Genomic DNA, 24,336 nt, shown 5'->3' on the forward strand with positions numbered 1-24,336 from the left:
GAGGACGATCAGCAGTCCTTCCTGTCTCCCTGTAGCACTGTCTTAGGCATCTCACAGTACTAACATTGCAATTTATTGCCCTGGCCACATCTGCAGTCCTCATGCCTCCATGCAGCATGACTAAGGCACATTCACACAGATGAGCTGGGACCCTGGGCATCTTTCTTTTGGTGTTTTTCAGAGTCAGTATAAAAGTCTCTTTAGTGTCCTAAGTTTTTATAACTGTGACCTTAATTGCCTACCGTCTGTAAGCATGGAAAACATTGTTTAAACCCTTTACAATAAAGATCTGTAAAGTTATTTGGATTTTTACAAAATTATCTTTAAAATACAGTGTCCTGAAAAAGGGACATTTCTTTTTAAGCTGAGTTTAAATATGACTTGATTTGTCTAGGATAAACTAATCAAAGGAGGAACATGCATTTCAAATTAGGCAAATACACAACTAATCTTAAAGGAATATTCCAGGTTCAATACAAGTTTAGCTCAACCGACAGCATTTGTGGCATAATGTTGATTACCACAAAAAATAATTCTGACCGCTCCTTTTTTTTAAAAAAAGCAAAAGTTGAGGTTACAGTGAGGCACTTAAAATGGAAGTGAATGGGACCAGTTTTTTTAAGGCTTTGAAGGCAGAAATGTGATGCTTATAATTTTATAAAGCACTTACATTCATTTTCTGTTAAAACTTGTGTATTATTTGAGCTGTAAAGTTGTTTAAATCGTAGATTTTTTCAGTCATTTTAGGGTTTACAGTATTATGTCGTCATGGCAACCAAGTAGTAAAATTGGATGTAACTTTACACTGAAAAGATTAGTAAGCGATGCATGAAATCATGCAGATATGGGTCAGGAGCTTCAGTTAATGTTCACATCAACCATCAGAATGGGGAAAAAATGTGATCTCAGTGATTTCAACCGCGGCATGATTGTTGGTGCCAGGCGGGCTGGTTTGAGTATTTCTGTAACTGCTGATCTCCTGGGATTTTCACACACAACAGTATCTAGGATTTACTCCGAACTGTGCAAAAACAAAAAACATCCAGTGAGCGGTAGTTCTGCAGACGGAAACACCTTGTTGATGAGAGAGGTCAACAGAGAATGGCCAGACTGGTTTGAACTGAGAAAGTCTACAGTAACTCAGATAACCACTCTGTACAATTGAAGTGAGCAGAATAGCATCTCAGAATTCACAACATGTCGAATCTTGAGGCGGATGGGCTACAACAGCAGAAGACCATGTCGGGTTCCACTTCTGTCAGACAAGAACAGAAAGCTGAGGCTGCAGTGGGCACAGGCTTACCAAAACTGGACAGTTAAAGACTGGAAAAACATAGCCTGGTCTGATGAATCTCAATTTCTGCTGAGGTACACAGATGGTAGGCTCACTGCAGCCTCAGCAAAACATAAAAAAAAGTCAATAATGGACTTGGAGTCATTGGCCTTGTTATTGACACTTAATGCAGACATGTTGAATGATTTACAGGAAGGTAAAGATTAGGCAAAGTTTCCAATTAGTTTCAATGGCAGTTGCTGTCCTGTAGTTCGATCTCCTCTTCATTTACCTGAAATCATGTTTAGTTTCTATTCTTGATCCCCAATTTCCCCAATTTACCTAAACTAATCAAATAAACTAATCAATGTCTGAGAGACTCACACTGCCACAAAAATCACAAACCTTTTGTAATTATTCACTTTTACCTCCCAATGACTGCTTGGGTCATTACTGTCCAGTATTGCAGAAGAATGAATTAATGCTTGCATCAAGAAGACAACTCCCCTTCAGGATATCATTCCTTTGGAAATTAAGGTTTCAGTCCTGTAACTGACGCATTAGATTTGAGATATGCATAATAACAATTATTGTCATGTGTATATAGTAGCATTTGTTGACAGACAAATGACAGAGCTGACAGAGTTCAAATGTATCACGTGATTTGCAGGAAATCTGGGAGGGCGGGCTGTTATTGGAATAGAATATAAAACCTCTGGTGTTGAGTTTAGTTAAACAGTCACATAAAAAGAGTAACAATGCATGTGGATGTATTTTGGGTGATTACTGCTCTTCTCTCCTTCCCACCGATCGCACAATGCAAACCTCTGTAAGTGTACAGCTCTTACACCTTCCCTAATGTTATTAACTGAAATTAATGAAGGCAAGTGAAGAAAGAGTCTCAGTGTAACTTTTGGTTCTGATTGTTTTACAACATGTGCTTTAATACCTTTGAAAATACATTGAGTGCCTTTACATTAACTCCAAAATGCCGATAACTACCAAAAATCAGCTTATTCAAAAAAACAGACTGTGGAGCGGGACATGGTCGTGCGTCTGTCACTGGAGAGAGAGGAAGCGATAAGGGCCATCACTTGGTGATTACTGATATTAAACACCTGTGTCTCGTTTGAGGGACGATGGAGACGGGCTTTAAAAGGCCACCTAAGTGACATACGGGGAGAGACCAGTGACGCTATGTTCTGTAAAATACATTGTTGTGAAGCTGAAAAGCCAAAACTTTGTTGTGAAGCTGAAAAGCATTGAATTAAAAGTTGACTCACGTGGACTGTGAAACCGGCTCCTGTGTCCTTCCTATTCGAACACTCCACACAGACAATGCAAGAAAATTTATTTTACATGAGACTGAAAATCATTGGATTATTCTTTTTTCAGCTTTGCTGTTACAACGTAAAAAGTCGGTAAGAATGCTGGTAAAGGTGTTTATGTACAATGCAAAATCGGGGTAAATGGCAAAAATTTATGTGTGCAGGTCGGTTTTTGCTTAAACCGTTTTTGATCTTCATTTACATGTCCACACATGTTGTCAGTTTATTAACCCTCCTATGGTATTAAAAATGGCACCTCCCTTTGGTATTCGCAGTCATTTTTATAAGTTTAAACATGAAGAAAATATGAGAATGTGACATCAATTGCAGGCAGATTGCTGCCATCTGGTGAACAAAATATAAATAACTTGACTTGAAAACAGTAACAGCCAGTAGATAGCTGTAGTTATCATGCTTGCAATCAAACCTGACCATGGTGTTACAAATGGGGGTGGGGGGGGGTCAGATTGCTGTCATGAGCTGAAAAACAACAGATGACTTGAAATGCCAGCAATGACCAAAAGATGGCTGTAGAGCTCCACTTACTGATGCCCTGGTTCTTTGTGTGTCTGTGTGTGTGTGTGTATGTGTGTGTGTGTGTTCTGCATTGTGAGTGTGTTATCCTCTCACCCCTTAATTTCTGAGTTTGTGTTTAGTATTGTGACTGATTTGTTAGTTTAAAAAAAAAAAAAAAAAAAAGCTCTGTGTTATAGTCTTACCAGTTAATTTGTGTGTGTGTGTAAGTTAGGGTGACCAGACGTCCCCATTTCCCGGAAATGTCCCTGTTTTTATTTCACATTCAAAACAGTCCGCTAACTGAAAATTTATGGCAAGAAAATGCATGGCCACAAGGTTAATCGTGTGCTGTTTATTTTGACCAACAGAGGGAGCTGCTCGCTATAGCAGCCTTAATTTCCGTTTTCCTTTACTGATTACTTGTTCACGCCAGTTTGGCATTATACTGGACCAGAGAGCAAGCGCAATTGAAAAGAAACATCATCATTGTTATCAGCTTCGAGGTGAGGCACATACTAGCTATGTTATAAAGAAGTTATATTGTAATGTATTTTATAAAATTAATGCATTTAAAATGTGAATACAACATTAATAACATGGAAAAATGAATGAAATGTATAATAAAGTATCTGCAAAGAACAACAATAAATATAAGTCAACACATTACAGCATAGATTACACTGCGCCTTGTTGGGAAACTGAAAAGTGACTGAAAAGAGGGGAGGTCACACTAGGCTTTGAGAACACAATTTGTTTTCGGAAATCTCTTTAAAATCTGCAAACTTTGACCTATGAGACATTGGTATGATATCCATTAATGGAGCATTATGGATTAAACTAAGATTGAAATTGCGATATGGCCTTGCATAAGTAATAAATAATAACTACCACGTTTAAAACAGTCTGCATTGACTGCTTCAGTCAGCAATACAAGAGCCATCTAGTGGCTGTGTACCGGAAAGCACTGAGCAGCGCATCATATGAGATTATATAATGTTTATCATATTACAATTCAAATCATAAAGCTTGTCAAAATGATCCCTTCCCAAATGTTGGCTATAGATTTCATAATTTCTGCAGACTGTTTGGGTGGTTTTGTGCTGATCAACAATAGCTATGTGTTTGTTAAAAATTATTGGTAACACTTTACAGTAAGGTTCTATTTGTTAACATTAGTTAATGCATTAGGTATCATGAAATAACAATTAACAATATCTTCTTTACAGCATTTGTTAATCTTTGTTAATAATGGTTAAGAAATATACAAATTTTCATTGTTAGTTCACGTTAGTTCCTGCATTAACTAATGTTAACATATACAAAATTTGATTAAAAAAAAAAAGAAATATATATATATATATATATATATATATATATATATGTTGGAATTAACATTAACCAAGATTAATAAATGCTGTAGAAGTAGTTTTAAATGTTAGTTCATGTTAATAACGGTAATAACAATGTTGGTAACTGATGATGATCAACCCGCTCAAAAAGGTGGAGATGATAGTGGACTTTAGGAGGAACACCCCAACACTGACCCCCCTCACCATTCTAAACAGCACTGTGGCAGCAGTGGAGTCATTCAGGTTCCTGGGCATTACCATCTCACAGGACCTTAAGTGGGAGACCCACATTGACTCCACTGTGAAAAAGGCCCAGCAGAGGTTGTACTTCCTTCGCCAGTTGAGGAAGTTCAACCTGCCACAGGCGCTGCTGATACAGTTTTACTCAGCAGTCACTGAGCCTGTCCTCTGCACTTCAATAACTGTCTGGATTGGTTCAGTTACGATATCAGACATCAGATTATAAAATAAAAACTCCGCTATGAACACCGCTGCCTCTCTCCCGGATGAGCTAAATATTTTTTATGCTCATTTCAAGGGAAATAACACCGCCCTCGCAGAGAGAGCTCTCGCGGCCGAAGCTACAGAGGTTAGTTCACTCTCCGTCTCTGTAGCGGATGTAACCATATCCTCAAAGCCGCGGGTCCAGACGGCATTCCGGGCCACGTCATCAGAGCGTGTGTGAACCAACTGGCTGGTGTTTTTACGGACATTTTCAACCTTTCCCTCTCTTTGTCTGTAGTCCCCACATGCTTTAAAACATCCACCATTGTGCCTGTTCCAAAGCAATCCAAAATCACTTGCTTAAATGACTGGCGTCCTGTTGCTCTGACCCCCATCATCAGCAAATGCTTTGAGAGACTAATCAGAGATTACATCTGCTCTGTGCTGCCCACATCACTGGACTCACTGCAGTTTGCATATCGCAACAATCGCTCAACTGATGATACCATTGCATCTAAAATACACACTGCTCTCTCCCACCTGGAAAAAAGAACACTTATGTGAGAATGTTATTTGTAGACTACAGCTGAGCATTCAACACCATAGTGCCCTCCAAGCTTGATGAGAAACTCCGGGCTCTGGGCTTAAACAGCTCGCTGTGCAGCTGGATCCTGGACTTGTCAAGCAGACACCAGGTGGTTAGAATGGGCAGCAACATCTCCTCATCAGTGACCCTCAACACTGGAGCCCCACAGGGCTGTGTTCTCAGCCCACTCCTGTATTCTCTGTACACACATGACTGTGTGGCAACACATAGCTCCAATGCCATCATTAAGTTTTCTGATGACATGACAGTGGCAGGTCTGATCACTGACAATGATGAAACAGCCTACAGAGAGGAGGTGCACACTCTGACACACTGGTGTCAGGAGCACAACCTCTCCCTCAATGTCAGTAAGAGAACGGAGTTTGTGGTGGACTTCAGAAGAAAAGACAGAGAACACAGTCCCATCACCATCAATGGAGCACCAGTGGAGGGAGTCAGCAGCTTCAAGTTCCTGGGTGTCCACATCACTGAGGAACTCACATGGTCCATCCACACTGAGGCCGTTGTGAAGAAGGCTCATCAGCGCCTCTTCTTCCTGAGACGGCTGAGGACATTTGGAATGAACTGCCACATCCTCACACAGTTCTACACCAGCACTGTAGCAAGCATCCTGACTGGCTGCATCTCCGCCTGATATGGCAATAGCACCGCCCACAACCGCAAAGCACTGCAAAGTGGTGAGAACTGCCAGACACATCATCGGAGGTGAGCTTCCTTCCCTCCAGGACATATATACCAGGCGGTGTGTGAAAAAAGCTCAGATACTACAGCCACCCGAGCCATGGGCTGTTCTCACTGCTACCATCAGGCAGGCGGTATCGCAGCATCAGGACCTGCACCAGCTGACTTCATGAGAGCTTCTTCCCCAAGCAATCAGACTTTTGAACTCTTGATCTCCCACGATCAAATACATCAGTACTGCACTTTATTAATCTTATTATCCCACACTGGGCTGTCATAAATTATATTCTCTCTTAACAACACACTGGCAACTGACTATCAACCAACAGCCTGATTGTCAATACAGTACAATACAACCTACTGTATATATTATTGTGTGTTATTATTTGTATATTGTGTTGTGTGTATTTATGTGTATATTATATTTTAAATTGTGTTGTGTAAATCTGATGTTTATTGTAAATTGGTATATGTCTCATCACTGTCACGACTACTATGTTGCTAGGAAATGCACCCAAGAATTTCACACACTATTGCACTTGTGTATATGGTTGCGTGACTTTAAAAGTGATTTGATTTGATTTGATTTGACTCACCCTGCCCATTACCTTTTTGAACTGTTGCCTTCTGGCCGACGCTACAGAGCTCTGAGCACCAGAACCATCAGGCACAGGAAACAGCTTTTTCCCTCAGGCTATCCATCTCATGAACGGTTAAAAACTATACTATAATTATGTGCAATACACAGCCTAGTTAATTATATTATTAAACATATACTACCTCTTCTGCATTACATTCCCTTGCTCTGTATATAACAAATTTGTATTTGTACATATGTATATATATATATTTTGTCTTATTGTGTATATCTATATATACTTATATTTCTATTCGCTTTTTTAAATTCTTTTTTATTATTATTATCATCTCTGTCTTATTGTTGTATTGTTGGTGCACTGGAAGCTTCTGTCACCAAGAAAAATTCCTTGTATGTGGAAGCATACTTGGCAATAAAGCTCATTCTGATTCTGATTCTAAATACATAAGCGTGATAAAAAAGTGTGATTAAAACCAAGCAATGCAACATTGGGAGTTGCGGAACGTCTCCTCCCCGGAGAGGTGGCACTGAGTGCTCACAGGAAAACAGAGCAACTAGTCTACATATGCAAGTTGAGAGCTCGAAGTCCGATGGCAAACGGCAAGTAGATTGTAGCATTACAGCTTGTCGAATTTGCCAAACAAAGGTGTCATGCTACAGTACATCAAACATGCTGTTTTATTTACACCGATATTACTGCGCAAACTGGTGGATTTGCGAGGCAGAAACAGCAGCAGCAAGTTGCAATTAACAGTCAGCCTCTCCCTGCCGACAGGGAGTGTGATTAAACGCACAGCAAGATGCTCATAACTATCAAAAACCAGCTTATTCAAAGAAACGACAATGTAGGAAACCCTCGATTACATGAGACTTATTATTCTTTTCTTTTGATGTTGAAATGTAAACGGCTATGAGCACAACTCTTGAGCGCATTGGATAAGCTGTTAAGACTGCTAAAGTTTACATGCAAAGTGAAACCTGGAGAAGAGGGCAAAAAAGCGTGCCGGTCGGTTTTTGCTGAAACTGCTAAATAATATTGTACATATAATGAAATTTGAGTATCATTACATACTCATCCTCTAACGACTTGACAGACTGTAGGGGGACATGACAAATTTTTGGTAGGGGATCATAGTAAACAACGATGACCACAAGTTTTTATGGTGCATTTTGGGATTACTGAACTATATGGAGCTGATTGAGATGCATCCTCCGCTTTCAGTTTCCTAATGTCTCCTTATTAGTGTGGGTGTGTCCTACGTCTGCCAGAAGTTCCAGAAAGGCTAACATAACTTACAGCAACTTTGAGATATAATTATTTTTTTCCCACCTCAGCTATGTCATGATCGCACCCCAGATTCTGAAAGTGGACACAGTGACAAACGTGTTTGTTGAAGTGCAAGATTACCCTGAATCTTCTAGAATGCATGTCACTATACGAGTACTGAACTTCCCTACCAAAGACTCACAGCTACACAATACAACCGTGGAGCTTACAGGCCAAAACAACTACCAGTCCATTGCCCAAGTAAAGGTCAGATTAATATATTTATTATTACTGTGGTTGTTGTCTGTGGTTTTCATACATTTAGGTAATTGAAGAATGTTTCATATAATTGTACTTGCAACTGATGCTTTAAAAAACAAAAACAAATTAATCACATATTTTTGTTGCTGTTATCATTGTTAGCATCAGACAGTTGTTTCTAACCAAGCCATTTGTTTTTATTTCTCGTTGTAGATACCTTACAGGGAGACTGTTTTTAATGCTGATTCTGATAAAAAACAATATGTTTATCTTCAAGCAAATTTCCCTGATCGAACTCTGGAGAAAGTTGTCTTGGTCAGCTTCCAGTCTGGATACATATTTGTGCAGACGGACAAAACAATTTATACTCCAGATAGTATTGGTGAGACAGATAAATATGCAATTATCCTGCAGTCAGATCAGACGGTCTGATTGGTCATTTGAGTTTTACATTTAAGCTGTGATTACACAGTCAGTCTGATAACAGTGTTAAACTTTCAGTCAAATACAGGATATTTGTCATGGACACCAACATAAAGCCTGTTGACAATCAAGTCATCATAGAAACCGTGGTAAGTGTGGGTGTGTTGGGTGTGTTTGTGGTAAAGCAAAATGAGAGAGAGGACAACAGATAGTCCCCTTTAATAGAAAAGCAGACACCAATTAAAGGTGCAATATGTAATATATTTACTGTACTAAAGCATATGTTATCAGAGATTTAGAAAACATGCTAAGTTGAAATACAGCCAGTATATGTCCATTCCGGGCCAGAATTTCTGTTTGTGTTTTGGCCTTTGTGATCCCACCCACTGCCCATTTCCCAATAGTATTTCGACAACCCGGGTTGCCAAATTTGAAACAAGTTAGCAGGCAAACACAGCGCGCTGCAGCCATGGAAGCCAGCAATACATCTAGCTAACATTGACAAGAGTTATAAAAAATCCACATGAGCTGGTTTATAATTTGCAAACAATAAAAAAATTGCAAACGTATACATTAGCTGATCAACTTACAGTGTAAAGCTTGTCGCTTGCCGTTGTCAGTTTGTTCATTCCTGTTGCGTGTCCTCAACCTGGCAACCCGTGTGAGTGTCTGTGGAGGAGGGGGTGTGGGGAGACAACTCTCTCCAATATTTTGAATTTGGACTGCAGTACCAATTTTAAACGCTTGATGTCAGTGTTACATATTGCTCCTTTAAAATTTCAAGGAGATGATCAAAATCACTGTGTGTATTTCCAGACACCTGATGGAATCATTGTTAAGACTCAGACATCTGCTCCAGATAATGGAATGATGACTGGAGACTTTGGATTAGCAAGTCCAGTCATGTATGTGTTTATACTCCGTCAGTCCATTCATCAATAATACAATTCATACATCAATAATAATAATAATAGTTTTATTTTTATAGTGCCTTTCTAGAACCCAAAGTTGCATTACAGCACAAATCAAATCAGAAAATATCATGAAGAGCAAAGAATTACAGAAAAGAAAATAAGTGGTTACAGTATGGGAACAACACAAAAGCAGTGTGACAGAACAATCAGAATTTTTCTGTAAAGCACACTCAGATAGGGCAGGATCAATGACCTCAGTGGGGAGGGTGGGGTAAGCTGAACCACTTTTTACTTGCGGTAAGTTTGTGACAAACTGAAAATGTATTCAAAACAAATGCTTGTACAATTTCTATCGATCATGCAAGCAGTAATTCATCAAATAATGACCAAATCATGGAGCAATGCCATAACCTGGCCTATCCCCAGACAAGCGCACTTTCGGCATGTTAAAGAGATGATTCAGGTGTCTGGATCTCAGTCGTGGAGTTACGTTGTACAGTCCTGGCAGAGTGAGCCAGATCACGGAGCTTTGCAGCATCCTCCGCCTGTGGGGCCTGCAGCTGTGCGCACTGTGTGTACTGTACCATGAGCGCTCAACTGACCGGAGAAACATTTTCCATGTGAAAACTTCAGCAATCATGACCTGTCCCATATTTCTGTCGGCTTATTGAAATCATGAACTAGCGATGTACGATTCGCATCTGACTCATTTTTTGAGTCGGTTCTTTTAAGTGAATTGGCAAAATGGGTTAATAAAGCTGTCTGAATTGATTCACAATTCAGTCGGCTTCATTTAGACAACTCACTCTTGCATTGAATCATGTGGAGCAGTTTCTCACTCCATAAAACAGTATTGTGCTCATTAAGAACACAGAGAACAAACAGAGCGCTGGATGAAGTGGATATTTACCTACAATAAATTGAAATAAAAGGTGTCTGAGAGGTAACTTCGAGAAACTTTGAATAGTGCTGTGTCATGTGAACAAGTCTTTTCTGCTTAAAAATGCTTCTCTCAAAGTCACTAGAATTGAACGCTTGGGTTTTGTTTTTGCAAAAAATGTATCTTGGTGGAGTGTGCCCTTGTCCCTTTTAGACAATAAGGGTACACTTTTTACTTGGTAAAGGTTTCTTTGCATACCCCAGTCAGGTTTCTTTACGTATCCCAGTCAAAACAATGTGTAAAACAATGTGAATATGTGAGCATTTCAAATAGTCATGCTTCTTTTCCCCATATATTCCTAGCGTCAGTTTTCAAAGTCCACCATGTGACTTTCTGCAATCTTAAACAGATTTGCGTACCTGGTTGTGTACCATTTTGAATAAATTTGAAATCTGCTGCTTCAATGTTTGCCCAAATTGGCTCAGATCATATTCAGTCTAATTAAATTAAATTTAAACCAACTGAATTGATATTGAATGGTCGTCACCGCACTCCAAAAAATCCCCAGTGGTGGTGCAATGTCCAAAAAAAAGTTATACAAAATACACTGCCTGGCCAAAAAAAAAAGTTGCATACTCGAATATTGAGTTGGACCTCCTTTAGCTTTAATGACAGCATGCATTGTTTCGTCAACCTTATGCAACGTCACAACATTTATTTCCATCCAGAGAGCTTGCATTTATGACGGGAGAGTCAAACCACTCCGTAAAGTCTTCTCCAGCACATCCCAAAGACTTTCAGTGGGGTTAAGGTCAGGACTCTGTGGTGGCCAATTCATGTATGAAAATGATTCCTCATGCTCCCTGAACCACCCTTTCACAATCTGAGCCGATGAATCTTGGCATTGTCGTTCTTTTCCGTGACCACGGTTAAGAAATGAGAAGCTACACACTGCATCAGTTAGGGTTAAAAGAATTGTTGCCAGCTGAAACGTATTAATCACTGCAATAATGATCCAATCATAGACTCTTAAGTATCTGCTTATTGAAATCCAAATGGCAGTCTTTTTATTTATTTTTTTGGCCAGGCAGTGCATATATTGGTCTTTAATTGTGAAGCAACACTGAGCTTTAGAAAGGCACAATATCAATAAGTGTTTTCCGAACAATGCATTTAGAATGATGTTTTACTTGTAAACTCATTTGTACAATTCTATTAAAAAATTCAAAATGGAACAGATTTTAACATATTCTCTTTACTTCCCTCCATTCATATCAAATCTGTCATTTTAAGCAATGGGATCTGGCAAATATCAGCAAAGTTTAAAAATGACCCTCATTTGAATTACACTGCAGAGTTTGAAGTCAAAGAATACGGTAAGAGAAATGCACTTTACACATCTGCTGAAAAGGTTCATTTTACAGTGTTTTTGGTGCACAATGCTTAACATGATGTTATGTATTCCAACTGACAGTGCTGCCCAGATATCAAGTCAAGTTGAAGCCAGATAGACCGTTTTTCTATATTGATGATCAAAAGCTGTTGGTCAACATCGAGGCAGAGTAACAGCTGAATTCTGAAATACTCTTCATTTTCTTTTGCATTATGAGTAGCTACAATCTAAACTTGTACCACATGCCTGAAGATGTCACTGTGTTGTTCCTCTTGAAGGTATTTGTTCGGTCAGCCAGTTGAAGGGAGTGCTCTTGCAGTGTTTGGCATAATAGTAGACAACAAACAAATAAATTTCCCAGAATCCCTCCAGAGAGTACCTGTGAGTATTCATCAAAGAAATTCACACTCACACCTATGATTACTACATAACATGACTGTCTCTGTGGCTCTGTAGATCAAACGAGGAAAAGGATTTGTAGAGCTGAAAAGGGAACACATCCATACAGTTTTAAAAAACAGTGAAGACCTTGTTGAAAGAACCATATTCATATCTGTTAGTGTTATGTCTGAATCTGGTAAGTACTCTTTTGGGGGAGTGTGTTTGTGTGGGTGGGTAAGATTTTGCCTGGATTGTGACTAAAACGCTAAACTTGCAAAAAACAAAGTTAGGTGTCCGGTTAGTAAATTGGCCAAATGGGTTAGAAAAACTGTCTGAATCGATTCACGATTCAGTTGGATTTGTTTGGACAACTCACGCACTTAATCATTTGAAGTGGTTTCTCACTCAGTAAAACAGTGTTGGGATACTTTTGAATAAGAGAACAAACAAAGCTAGATAAAGTAGATATTTACAATTGATTGGATACTACAATCAATTAAAACAAAAGGCTACTTTTTTGAGAGGTAACTTAGAAAAACTTCAAATAGTGCTGTGTCATGTGAAAAAGTCTTTTTTTGCTTTGTGGACAAGTTTAATGAATGCTAAACATCCTCGAGAAAATGTAAAAATGCTTCTCACAATATCACTTCTCTCAATATTTTTAATTCATTCTTAGTAAATTCCCCCCATTTTTAGTTAATACTAAGTACATATTGTGTAAAATAAATGTTCAATTAATTTCCTTAATTTTGTCAATGTTTCATTTTCTGTCATCGTAATGTTGGCGTATATTGCCCATCGGCCAGCCTGATCTATTGATGTCAACATCGATTTTTATTAAACACATATTGGTCGAAAACTACTTTCCACCCAGAGTGTGTGTGTGTGTGTGTGTGTGTGTGTGTGTTTCAGGTAACGAGATTGTGGAGGCTCAAAGGGGAAGAATTCATATAGTTAAATCCCCATATACCATTCACTTCACAAGGACCCCAAAGTACTTCAAACCAGGAATGCCCTTTTATTTAACTGTACGGCAAGTTGTGGCCTCATACCATTACCAATGATACAAGTGTTAAAATAAAAACTGGATTTGTGGCTTTTGGTCTGTACATTAGATTTGGGGTTATATGTACGCTAGAATACTTGACAAAATAAACTTTTATGTATTTAAAAGTTACAGTCTAAGTCTTCCAGAAACATATCCCAAAAATATTGATAGCATCGGCTTGCGCTCATGGGTGTATCCAAATATTTTTCCATTAATATGCTTTTCTTAAACAAGAATGTCCCTATTGGGGGCATTGTTCTGTTAGGGATGTGACCAATTTATATCCAATATAAACATTAATGCTAGAATTTAAAGCATAAATAGATTTTACCTTCAAATACTCTGTCTTAATTTTACCAGATAGAATACTGACTTTACTTCTCTTTTTAAAGGTGTATTTGACAAATCCTGACCAAACACCAGCAGAGGGAGTTGAGTTGTTTGTGGATAAAATAAAAGAGAATATGTCGGGGAAGACCTCCAGTAACGGGATGGTCAAGCTGACCGTAAATACGGATAAACAATCCAGCAGCCTAAAAATCATTGTAAGAGTCTCATCACACATAAAGCTGAACACAGATACAGGACAATGCTGGTAGGAGCACCATAATCCACCATTTACAAGTTCACATTCATGATCAATAACAGAGTCTGTAATGGAGGGATGTCTACATTAGAATTGGTTTCAGAGTTTCTCCATGGAGGTGGTAACCTCTAGTCTTCTGAGAGACCTGTGTACATATTTGTACGTTCATAGATGTGGAAGCTGCTCTTAGGCATTATAAATGGTTGAATTAATAATTGGTTTGTATCTGAAGTTTCTGAATGAAAGTGAACAATCTAACCAGGTTTTTATTTTATTTTTAAATAATCTGCTCGCTGAAAGGACCAGAATGGGATGCTGGTGTTCCCAGCAGGCTTCTAAACTATCTTAACCAAGACTTTCTTGGTCAACCAGTATCACCCAAAAGCCCAGAAAAAGTTTTCCAGTGACCAGCATGGCTATGTTGGTCCACCATCTGGAAATTCATGCTCTTCTAAGCTAGTCTTTTCAGCAGGTGATATAATACCAAATATTGTTACTGTATATCCAGGATTTGGAGATCAAAATATGTTTAGTCGATGTACTGTAAATCATGAGGGGTTAGGTATGAGAGGAGGGGCACTTCAATGGTCCACTGTTGGCAGTGTGTGATGAAGTGCATCTGAAGCCAATGGTGCCTTGTCACCACATACAACTCAAGAGGACAGTGACTTGCCTGTGGATACCTCACAGGTGGTATACTTGCAGGTCCAGGAAGTCTGTGACAGGGTTGCCATGCCAGAACTAAGGGATGTAGCCCATGGACCAAAGTCTGAGGTTGTTTGGTTGTTTTAGTGTGAGTTCAATAACTGATGGTTATAAAATGTGTCTTCCCATGAAGGTAAAAACACGGGATCCTTGGATCAGAATGGACAGGCAGGCAGAGAACGAGATTGAGGTGCATTCCTACACACCCAAACAGAACTCCAAAAACTACCTGCACATTGACGTAACTGCAAGTGAGCTAAAAGTGGGAGATCTGTTCACAGTCAAACTGAATCTTGGGGATAGTACTGGCATTCAAATGAATCAAGACTTCACTTACCTGGTGTGTACAGTATACACTCTTGGAGTTCTCAATATGTACAAGATGCACTTGAAATTCATATGTACAACATGCCATGCAGTCTGCTGGCCCTTTCCATGACTACAACAATGTAAAAAGTACAAATGTAAAAAGAAGATTAAAAGGAGCAAGTTTATAAAAACAGGTTAGAGTAAATGGCCTGCTAATTGTTGGTGTCTGGACAGGAAACAAATTAGATGAGTCCGAGAGGCTCATTCACATTTACGTTATCACAGTGAAATTCCATGGCGAAGAAGGCATGGGCTGAGGTGAAGCGAATGTGAAACCAGCAAAAAACGATTTGTTAAGCAGCCTGTTTTTTTATGCATCACTTTATACCCTGGGATGGTGAAGTTCAGAGGTCACTGACAAACCAAGCAACTTCCTACTGGTCAACACTGCAAATATGTGTGTCAAAGGTCACCAATTTTGAACCCATGCAAAATTTGCATTGGGAAATTTCTTCACCACTGGAACACCATCAGTCGAAATTCCTGATAGCACTGATTTCCATTAAGATGACTGTATTTCGGCCAAAGAATTTCACTGTGCATTATGAAGGAAAATGTGACTGATCCTTAACTGATTTGTTGAAAGTCTGGAAAGTGGGTGTTAACCATAATAAAAAAAACACTCACCACTTGCATTTCAATTAGGTTGTTGCAGTCTAATCTCTGTTCTAGCCAGTACTTTACTAATGCAATTGAAACTTTGTAATGCAGCACTTTTAGTGTTACTGTTTCTATAAGATGAATTGCTTATGTTGTATCCTTCCTCATTTTGTAAGTCGCTTTGGATAAAAGCATCTGCTAAATTAATAAATGTAAATGTAAATTAAGTCAACAAGGGGACCTTAATGGTTGCTAAGCCCCTGTGCCAGGCACTGATACATCACTGTTTGGTTTATTTTGAATCAGGTCATTAGCAAAGGACGGATTGTCAGTTTCCACCGATTCAAGGGGTCAGGTAATGTTTTGATAGCGCTGCCTATGACTGTGACCAAAGACATGGTGCCCTCTTTCCGGATAGTGGCTTATTACCATGTAGACTCATCTGAGGTGGTATCTGACTCAGTCTGGGTTGATGTGAAGGACACATGCATGGGAACGGTGAGTCAGTGAGTGCACTATATGTTTTGTATAACGACTATGTATTAGTAGTTGTACCCACCACATTGGGTGTGTGTCAACTAGTTGTGGATCACGACTTCAGTTTTACTTGCTTTATACATGATGACAGAATGAGGATTTAGTGTAGGGTGAACATACGTCCTATTTTTCGGACGTTCCAGGATTTGAAAAATTGAAATGCTCGGCCGCTCTTAGCTAGAAAAATCAATATCGTAAGTAAAAAATACAAAAATACATTCCACATAGAACACCTGTTTGTATCAGACTCGTGCTTACTACGCATTGTAATTTTAACTGAAAATGTTGACTTTACTGAGACAACATCAAATATACTACGTATCATTAATCTGACAAATAAAAATTGACCATGATGGAAATTTTACAACTTAGTCCATTACATATTTGTCAAGCAATCCTCTGTTTGTGACTTGTAAAGCTGGCACTTGCATGTCAAGAAAATTCAGAAAATACAATGAACAAGAACACAGGTTAGGCCATGTGAGGGGAGATACAAGCCCTGCATCTCTATTCACATAGTATCCCTAGTAAATATTATGTGACAAGAACAAAACATCAGCAAAGGGAGTTTGTCATAAAAATGTGTTCTTCAGGGAAGTATATACTGGATATATTTTATTTTATATTATATATTTTAACTTTCAAAAACAGCTGGACAGAGCACAACGGAATAGAACATAACAGAACTCCATCTCTCAGTTCGATTTCCTAGTGCTCTGGTTCATTCGAATACAGTTCATTCTCTGGTTTGTGTGCAGCTATGTTGTGACTAGTTAAAATGAGTAGTTGTGCAAACTCTGCTGTGTATATAGCACATAATGGGGCATATTTGAATGCTGAATCTGCTCAAGAAGAAAATCACTTTACAACATTTGTTGTCATCTTTATTTCTCACTCTTTCTGTATCACACAAAAACATCAAAAGCTTGAAGTACAGCAAGAGGATAAACTATCAGAAAATCTTCCATCATCTCTCATTAATCTGAAAATCACCGGAGACCCTGGAGCAAAGGTCGGACTGGTGGCTGTGGATAAAGCCATTTACGTGCTCAACAACAGGAGCAGACTCACTCAAGCAAAGGTAACAACAGTTTGTCTTCTTCAAAGTGATTTCAAAGCACGTTTTCTTTGGGGAATACAAGTTTTATCTTGTAAAGCTCTGTTCAGCCTGGATGGGGATGTTAGGAAAAATCCTGTTTCACAGATGTACTTTGTGACAATAATCCCGTCCGAATCAAACGTATCAGTGGTTTTCTCACACAACCTTGGTATAGATGTTTTTTAGAGCAAATTACTTACTGTTTTTCAGCAAACTCTGGGTCTTCTGAGTAATTTAATCCATTCAAACAGGAATGGCTGTGACTGTGGTATTGCAATGCTTTTTCTCATTTATTTTGGCCTTTGCTGACTACCACAACAAAGGAAATAATGAAAACATCATCATATTGTGATCATATGGATTTGAGTTTATTTGCAAACTTTATGGGTAAAGTAATAGTTGATAGTTTAAGTACTGCTGGAATACGTACAACATGAAAAGAAAATGAAATCAGAAATATTCTGACAACCACTGTAGAAGCCGCGTCAGGTATGATCCTCACCTTAAATAATTAATTCCCTTAAAGCTGAAGTGTGTAATTTTTAGGTTTGGAACAATAACGACAATTTTTTAAAATCTTTTTTCTTTTTTTTTTTCTGTTTTAGATCTGGGACTACATTGAGAGACAGGACATTGCCTGCACAGCAGGAAGTGGGATAGACGCTATGGGGGTCTTTTATGATGCGGGTCTTCTGTTTGAGTCTGATAATGCAGGGGGCACTGTAAACAGAAGAGGTTTGTTTAATATTGAGGCTAGTACTGTTTGCTTGTTACCAATACTGAGGTTGACGTCATTGTTAAAGATGAAGTGTGTAATTTCTGCACCTCTGGCACCAACAGAATGGCAAACTTAATGACTGTTCAAAGTGGGTTCCCGAACACTCCCCCTGTCTGCCATTGGTCAGGTGGTGAAACAGATAGTACCGCCTCAAACGCATGCCAATGGTTGAGCTAATGTTGCTGTATCAGGCTTGTCAAGATGCTCAAACATGCAATGTGTAGAGCCACAGCATTTACACTTTTCACTGGGGAAATCAACGGCTTACTTATAGTTCATATTAAGCTGGGATAGGCGGAGGTGTTTTAACATTAAAACATTACACCCATCAGCTTTAACAATATTCCCTGTATGGTTTTTGCTGCATATTGAAGCGGATTCATCTTTGAAAATTCGTCTTTCCTTTACTTACATGTGCAAAGAATTCTCTTGCCCATCTGCGTCGAAGCGAAGACGTCGTGATGTCAGTATGCTGCAGCTCAGAAACACACTTGGTCAGTAAGGATAAGACAGATTCACATTTTTTTAAGCTGACTTTGTCTTTAACCAGTCGTTCTTGAGACTTTGATCGTTGTTGGTATTTTGACACATTTTGCCATAGTGGGACAGTTTCATGGCACTCTGAAGCAGTGCTGTTTGGATGGAATGGTGAAGAATTTGCTGGAGTACTCCTGTGAGCGGCGTTCAGAGTACATTGAGGATGGAGATGAATGCAAGAAAGCCTTTCTGTACTGCTGCCATAATGTGACCTCAATGAAGGAGGAAGCCATCGAGACAGAGCTGATTCTTGCAAAGAGTAGTAAGAAACAGAAAGCCGTGGTTTATTATGTTATGGACATGTTAAATATAAGATTTCCACCTTTTTGTTTCAAATTAATGAATCATATACAAGGGTATGGCTAGTCTCACATAGCAAGACCTTTGACTAAAAAGCAAAAGGTTTTTATTTAATGTAATAAAAAACTATTTTATTTTTTTATTTTAAATATTTTACTTTTATTTGTTGGTAAGGTGAAGAAGACATAGAAGACATCTTTAATGATTTTAGTACACGCACATCGTTCCCTGAAAGCTGGATGTGGGATACAATAATGCTTCCTAATTGTGACAGCAACACATCATGGTCAGTAGCATAATCACAACAAAATACACTGTGTGCTTGTTGGAATTGTGTCATTTGGTTCTGTCTTAAAACAACAATATTATTAATGAAGAAAGATACAATGTGCTGTACAATGGTTGGACAAAATTATCTATTTTCTGATTAATCGTCATCTTCATTTGAAGGATTGAGTAGTATATTGGCAAAGAAGTTCAGCACTGAGATCCTTTCACTGTTTGTTGAGAGTAAAAGTTTGGCTTGACTTGTTACCTTCAATGCGTGTCCAAAGATGCAATCCATTTGTCATTGAATAATGTCTCTCTCAGTAGCGGTGTTAAGCACCACACAATTGCATGGGGCCTGATCACGATATGCTCAGGGGGCCCCCATCGGATGGTTGCGGGGGCCATGGAAATAGTAACACACCCCTGATACCCTTTCTGTTCTTTACAGTCAGTTGTTGGTCAAAAACAACACAATTGCAACATTAATTCCAATCACTAGAATGGATGCAGTAAAGAAGCCATTCAACTCCACTCTCAACTGTGTAGTGGTTCTTAAAAGTGTAGGGGTGCGGAGGTACTGTAAGGGGGCTGTGAAAGACTGCCCTGTTCAAAATTATTTCTAGTTTTCTAGTTAAGGCGGGCATCACAAAAAATACATTCAGAACCAATTCGTTAATGTGCACTCAACGTCATATTTATTCATGGTACACATGGAATTTTTTAATGTTTGAAAAGCTAAAATGATTTGGAACAAAGTCCCTTTCGAGGCAAGTCAGTCCACTTGACAGCCATATTTGGAACACTCCTGGGCAGTTATTTTCTATTGATACAAGTGGAATAAAAGTACAGCTCCTATCTACTTGAATGGGGAATGAGTGGAATCCCTAAAACGGCTGGTCAAGATTACGATCAAAGAACATATTTTAAATCAGCAGTAAAATCTGACAACAATGGGATCAGAAATTGTGCTTCTTTAGCTCAGATCATGCTAAACAATGCACATTTTCGAGTTGACTGACAGATAATGTCTGATCTAAAAGGTGACAGCTCTTAAAGGGGGGACTTCCTTTTCTAAATCCGACATATTGGGCATTCCATTTTCTCCCATTCATTTTAATACAAGTGGTCCATCTAGGGCTAAACAGTGTTTGATCAGAATCATAAAATCTGTATCAATACCATACATAAATACATATGAAAAAGCTTGTTTTGTCATTCAGTACCTTGAACATTTTTTACTTTGTCTTGTCACTTGTGTTGTTCTTACATTAAAAAAAAAAGAATAATATAGCCTACCATTTGTCTACAGTAAGACAACTTCTGTTACTGAAAAGAGATACCTTAAAGATTCCATTACAACATGGGTGATCACGGCGATAAGTCTGTCGAAAGATAAAGGTGAGACATTACTCACAGATACTGACATTTGTTGCGAATGAGTGCTAAAGATGTTTATTTTCTCAAAGGCATTTGTGTGGCCAATCCCAAGGAGATTGTAGTTCAGAAGAAATTCTTCATCGATCTGAAGTTGCCGTACTCAGCTGTCGTCAAAGAGCAAATAGAAATCAAAGCAGTTCTCCACAACTTCCTTCCATCTTCAGAGCAGGTTTGTTCCCCCCCACCCCCCCACCAGTTTTTTGGCATAGCCATTTGCTGAATATACCACAAATGACAGTAAGAGCTCATCTTCGCTCTATTCCTGTTAAGTGAATGGGCATTCATGACATGCATACTTGAGCATTGAGGCTGTCTCCACAAAGGTATCTGCTCCGGTTGACGCCACGCAAACCTTATTGTAACACAAGAACATCAATAATTGTGAAATTCTAATTTCTAATAATTCTTAATCCTCACGTTCTCAAGTCTGATCTGGTCCCGCTCAAATGCCACAGAGATCTCGCTATGCAGCTCATTCAACCTTACGTCTGGCATGCTTCCTCCCAACTACTTAATTTCCTCTAACGATAAGGATTTACCTCTCCTTTCGCAGCTCTGAACAAACCCTTCAAGCACACGCAGGTGAATCCATTTCAATTCTGCCCACAACAATTCTTCCTGTGCTTGTACATAGCTACATAATATTGGCTTATTACGTACTGTGCTCCCCAGCTGTAAGTGATATCTAATACGGACATAACCATTCTCTCTAATTACAGTCTAATATCTGCCTCCAAGTGGCTCGGCCTCAAGCTGGCATTTCATTCACAGAAATGTTTCTTACAATTAAAAGAAAGTCACAGCTGTTATTCCTCCATTCCATACACATTTTCCTTACACAGTTCAAATGAAATGAAGTGTCTCTGCAAATTTTTCTACTACCTCCTCAACAGGTGTCTTATTGCAAACTCTGTTTTTTTGTTTTTGTTTGTTTTGTTTTTTTACTTAAAGGGGTCGTAAAATGCTCCTTTCCTTAGGTCCACTGATCATGTTACGTTTTTGGGGGGGTTTTGCACTAAAACAGAGATAATTTAGTAATATATGATCATTTTACACCCTGCCTCTGGCCCTCTGTCCAAAACACTCAGTTTTGGTCTAAGCACCTCCTTAAAACTTCTATATAAATGCCCACTTTTATGATTGGTTAACATTGTGCAGCCCCTCGAAATCAGCCATATTTGAAACTCAATCGGAAGAGAATGAACAACAACCCCACAATATTTTAAAACTTCATTTCAGGGTTTACACATAATGCACATCCAACACTTTGCATCTGAATATATTAAACTGTTCATCTTAAGCACAACAGTTAACACTCAGCACCATCAACTTTTAAACAGTCATGACATTTGAAATATTCATGATTGAAACTGTTTACTTACTGATTTTCATCAGGTCCAAGTGTTTTTAACTGCCCCATCCTTTAATAATAGTTGCTTTGCAAAGCTTGAATCGTATTATGACTGGATTACAAGCAATCCACACTGATATAAGCCAAAAAAACATGCAGTCAACACTGAAATACGATGAAGACACATCCACATGACGTGCACACATAGTCCAAAGCACAGTGTGAACTAGACGCACACATAAAGCATCACATCGGCAGAAACGTATCAAAACGGTCAAAGATGTCCATCTAGCACGTTTTCATACACCAGCAATTAGAAATTGTGCAGATGGGCGAAAGAACGAGTCCATGATGTGTTTGTGCTTAAAAAAAAAAAAGAGGCAGAGCAGCAGAATGAAAGATAATGTGCATCTCCTCTTCAGAGTTGTAACTTGGCATCACGTCTTTTTAAAGCAGCCTGAGATATGTATTAAGCGGTAAAATATGTCTGTCTAGAGCATGAACATATGCAAAAATAATCCAAAATAGTCCAGATGGGTCCCCTTTGGTGTTCAGGTAACTAAAGCACCAGTGGGCAGTATCAAGGGTGCCTTGATGTAAAGTAGGCATTGATGTTTTTGAGCTGTAGAGGCAGTCATGAATTAATGTATCCCTAGTGACATAGGGTGGTTGCAGAAGTAAAGAACAAGGCGTTTTTGCAGCTTGGTTTCAATAAATGTTTTTATTGCATTGGGGATTAAGTTTTGAGTTTTTTTTATTTACAGTATGTTTTTTATAGTAGTAAGACATCGTATATGTCAAAATATCAAGGCAAATTTGATTCCTCATGACATGACACCTTTAAGCATGTAAACTTCACCCCATCTATTCCTGCACTGTAGCCAATACAACAGTGGAACAATGCAATTACCCTTACAATGGATAGTCTATATTCAAATAGTCGAGCCATACCAGACTACTTTAATCTCTAATCGAAGCATGTCAGTATAGTTGGTCAGCTTTCCCCTCTCAAGTGGGCAGCCCCAAACAAACTCTCACTCTGAACCCCTAAAACCATAGCAGAGCATGTTAAAAGTCACACTGTCTCCCCTTTTGAAGACAGCCTGGGCTCTCCTGTTCAAACTTCTGGGCTTTTCATTCGCCTATCAGCGCTAGCCCAAAACAACAGAGTCATGGCAGCCATACTCATTTGCCTCCAAATATGACATTTATCCCTTCTTCGGTTTATAAAAGAGCAACAATTAAACCTGCACTTAACCCACCCTCATGGATAATATTAGTCAGCCGATCAGCTTCGAACAGCTATATCTATCCTTCTCAGTTTTGGCCTACTAGTACATCTTTACTCCCTTTCCATGGCAATCTTGAATAGGAATTAACCCGTCTCACAACAATAAACCTCCAAGCTCGTATATTTCAGTAAAGGGTGCGTCTTCATGAGGGCACCTGCCGTGTGGGCTCTTGGGGGGGCCTTCGCGTTTTTATGCTGTGCCAGCCTCACACTCGGCACCTTGGGGTGTGGGGGATTCTTCTGTTCCGCTGAGAACAACCCACGGGAGGTCTATCATACATGATTATCAAACGCTGCAACCGCAGTGTGGCATCAACTATTCCCACGGTGGTGCAGTACTCTGCTCATAACTCAGATTGCACAACGTGGGTTCTCCCCCCAACCCATTGCTGTGTGATGGCCTTTGTGTTCTTAATGCCGCTCCAGCCTCGCATTTGGTGTCATGGGGTGTTCTTCCGTCCCGCTGAGACCAACCTGCAGGAGGCCTATCATACATTCTGTCTGCTGTCTTCTACCATCACCGTGGTGACGCTGTACTCGGCTTGTAACTCAGATTGCATGATGGGGTTCCCCTGGGCAGACCCTATGTGAGGGTAGACCCTTCTACAGTTATCTTCAGCCTCTTGCCATTTTAACGGTGGTCCCAGAGCCAGCCTTTTTTTCTGTGGTGTTTCTGAGCTCACACGGCTAGTCATCACATACAGTAGCTGCTCTCTTTGGGGGATACATTTACGATTAATCAATTACAACCTTGCCACAATCACAGCCTCAGTTTAATCGAAGCAACATGCTGCGCACTGTCCATAAGTTATTTGACACCTTTTTGGGGAGATCTCGGAGCTCAAACCCAGTCCTGTGCATATTTGACAGTATGCCAAATATGTTTATCTTAATACGCTGCAGGACTATATGTACCTGCAAACTTGTGAAATTAAGTTCCAAATGTACGTTTGGGAGGAGCTTGTTCATCTAGACCTGCCAATAATTTCCCAAGGATATATAAACACCTGCTTCCCTTGCTCTGGCAATGATTCTTCTGGCATCCTTCCACCTCCCCATCTCCAACTTTATATTTCATACTGCCTATACCAATTATTTCAAATTGTCTTTCCA

The 24,336-nt window shown here is 39.2% G+C and overlaps 1 protein-coding gene across 1 annotated transcript in view; it reads left to right on the forward strand.

Annotated features, from left to right (window-relative positions):
• The first annotated feature begins 1,999 nt into the window (after positions 1 to 1,999).
• Positions 2,000 to 24,336, forward strand: part of LOC127443595 (complement C3-like) — a 58,737-nt gene continuing 36,400 nt past the window's right edge. Inside the window, exons 1-20 of the mRNA XM_051702267.1 lie at positions 2,000 to 2,102; positions 8,132 to 8,330; positions 8,538 to 8,706; positions 8,826 to 8,896; positions 9,564 to 9,652; positions 11,835 to 11,917; positions 12,016 to 12,103; positions 12,213 to 12,315; positions 12,391 to 12,511; positions 13,228 to 13,343; positions 13,756 to 13,908; positions 14,788 to 14,994; positions 15,930 to 16,121; positions 17,086 to 17,241; positions 17,865 to 17,994; positions 18,460 to 18,531; positions 18,639 to 18,836; positions 19,049 to 19,160; positions 20,454 to 20,542; positions 20,611 to 20,750. Of these exons, the coding sequence (XP_051558227.1) occupies positions 2,032 to 2,102; positions 8,132 to 8,330; positions 8,538 to 8,706; positions 8,826 to 8,896; positions 9,564 to 9,652; positions 11,835 to 11,917; positions 12,016 to 12,103; positions 12,213 to 12,315; positions 12,391 to 12,511; positions 13,228 to 13,343; positions 13,756 to 13,908; positions 14,788 to 14,994; positions 15,930 to 16,121; positions 17,086 to 17,241; positions 17,865 to 17,994; positions 18,460 to 18,531; positions 18,639 to 18,836; positions 19,049 to 19,160; positions 20,454 to 20,542; positions 20,611 to 20,750 (2,559 nt within the window). The 5' untranslated portion in view covers positions 2,000 to 2,031. The remainder of the gene's footprint in view (positions 2,103 to 8,131; positions 8,331 to 8,537; positions 8,707 to 8,825; positions 8,897 to 9,563; positions 9,653 to 11,834; positions 11,918 to 12,015; positions 12,104 to 12,212; positions 12,316 to 12,390; positions 12,512 to 13,227; positions 13,344 to 13,755; positions 13,909 to 14,787; positions 14,995 to 15,929; positions 16,122 to 17,085; positions 17,242 to 17,864; positions 17,995 to 18,459; positions 18,532 to 18,638; positions 18,837 to 19,048; positions 19,161 to 20,453; positions 20,543 to 20,610; positions 20,751 to 24,336) is intronic.

The sequence above is a fragment of the Myxocyprinus asiaticus genome, chromosome 7, assembly GCF_019703515.2.
Source record: "Myxocyprinus asiaticus isolate MX2 ecotype Aquarium Trade chromosome 7, UBuf_Myxa_2, whole genome shotgun sequence".
NCBI lineage: Eukaryota > Metazoa > Chordata > Actinopteri > Cypriniformes > Catostomidae > Myxocyprinus > Myxocyprinus asiaticus.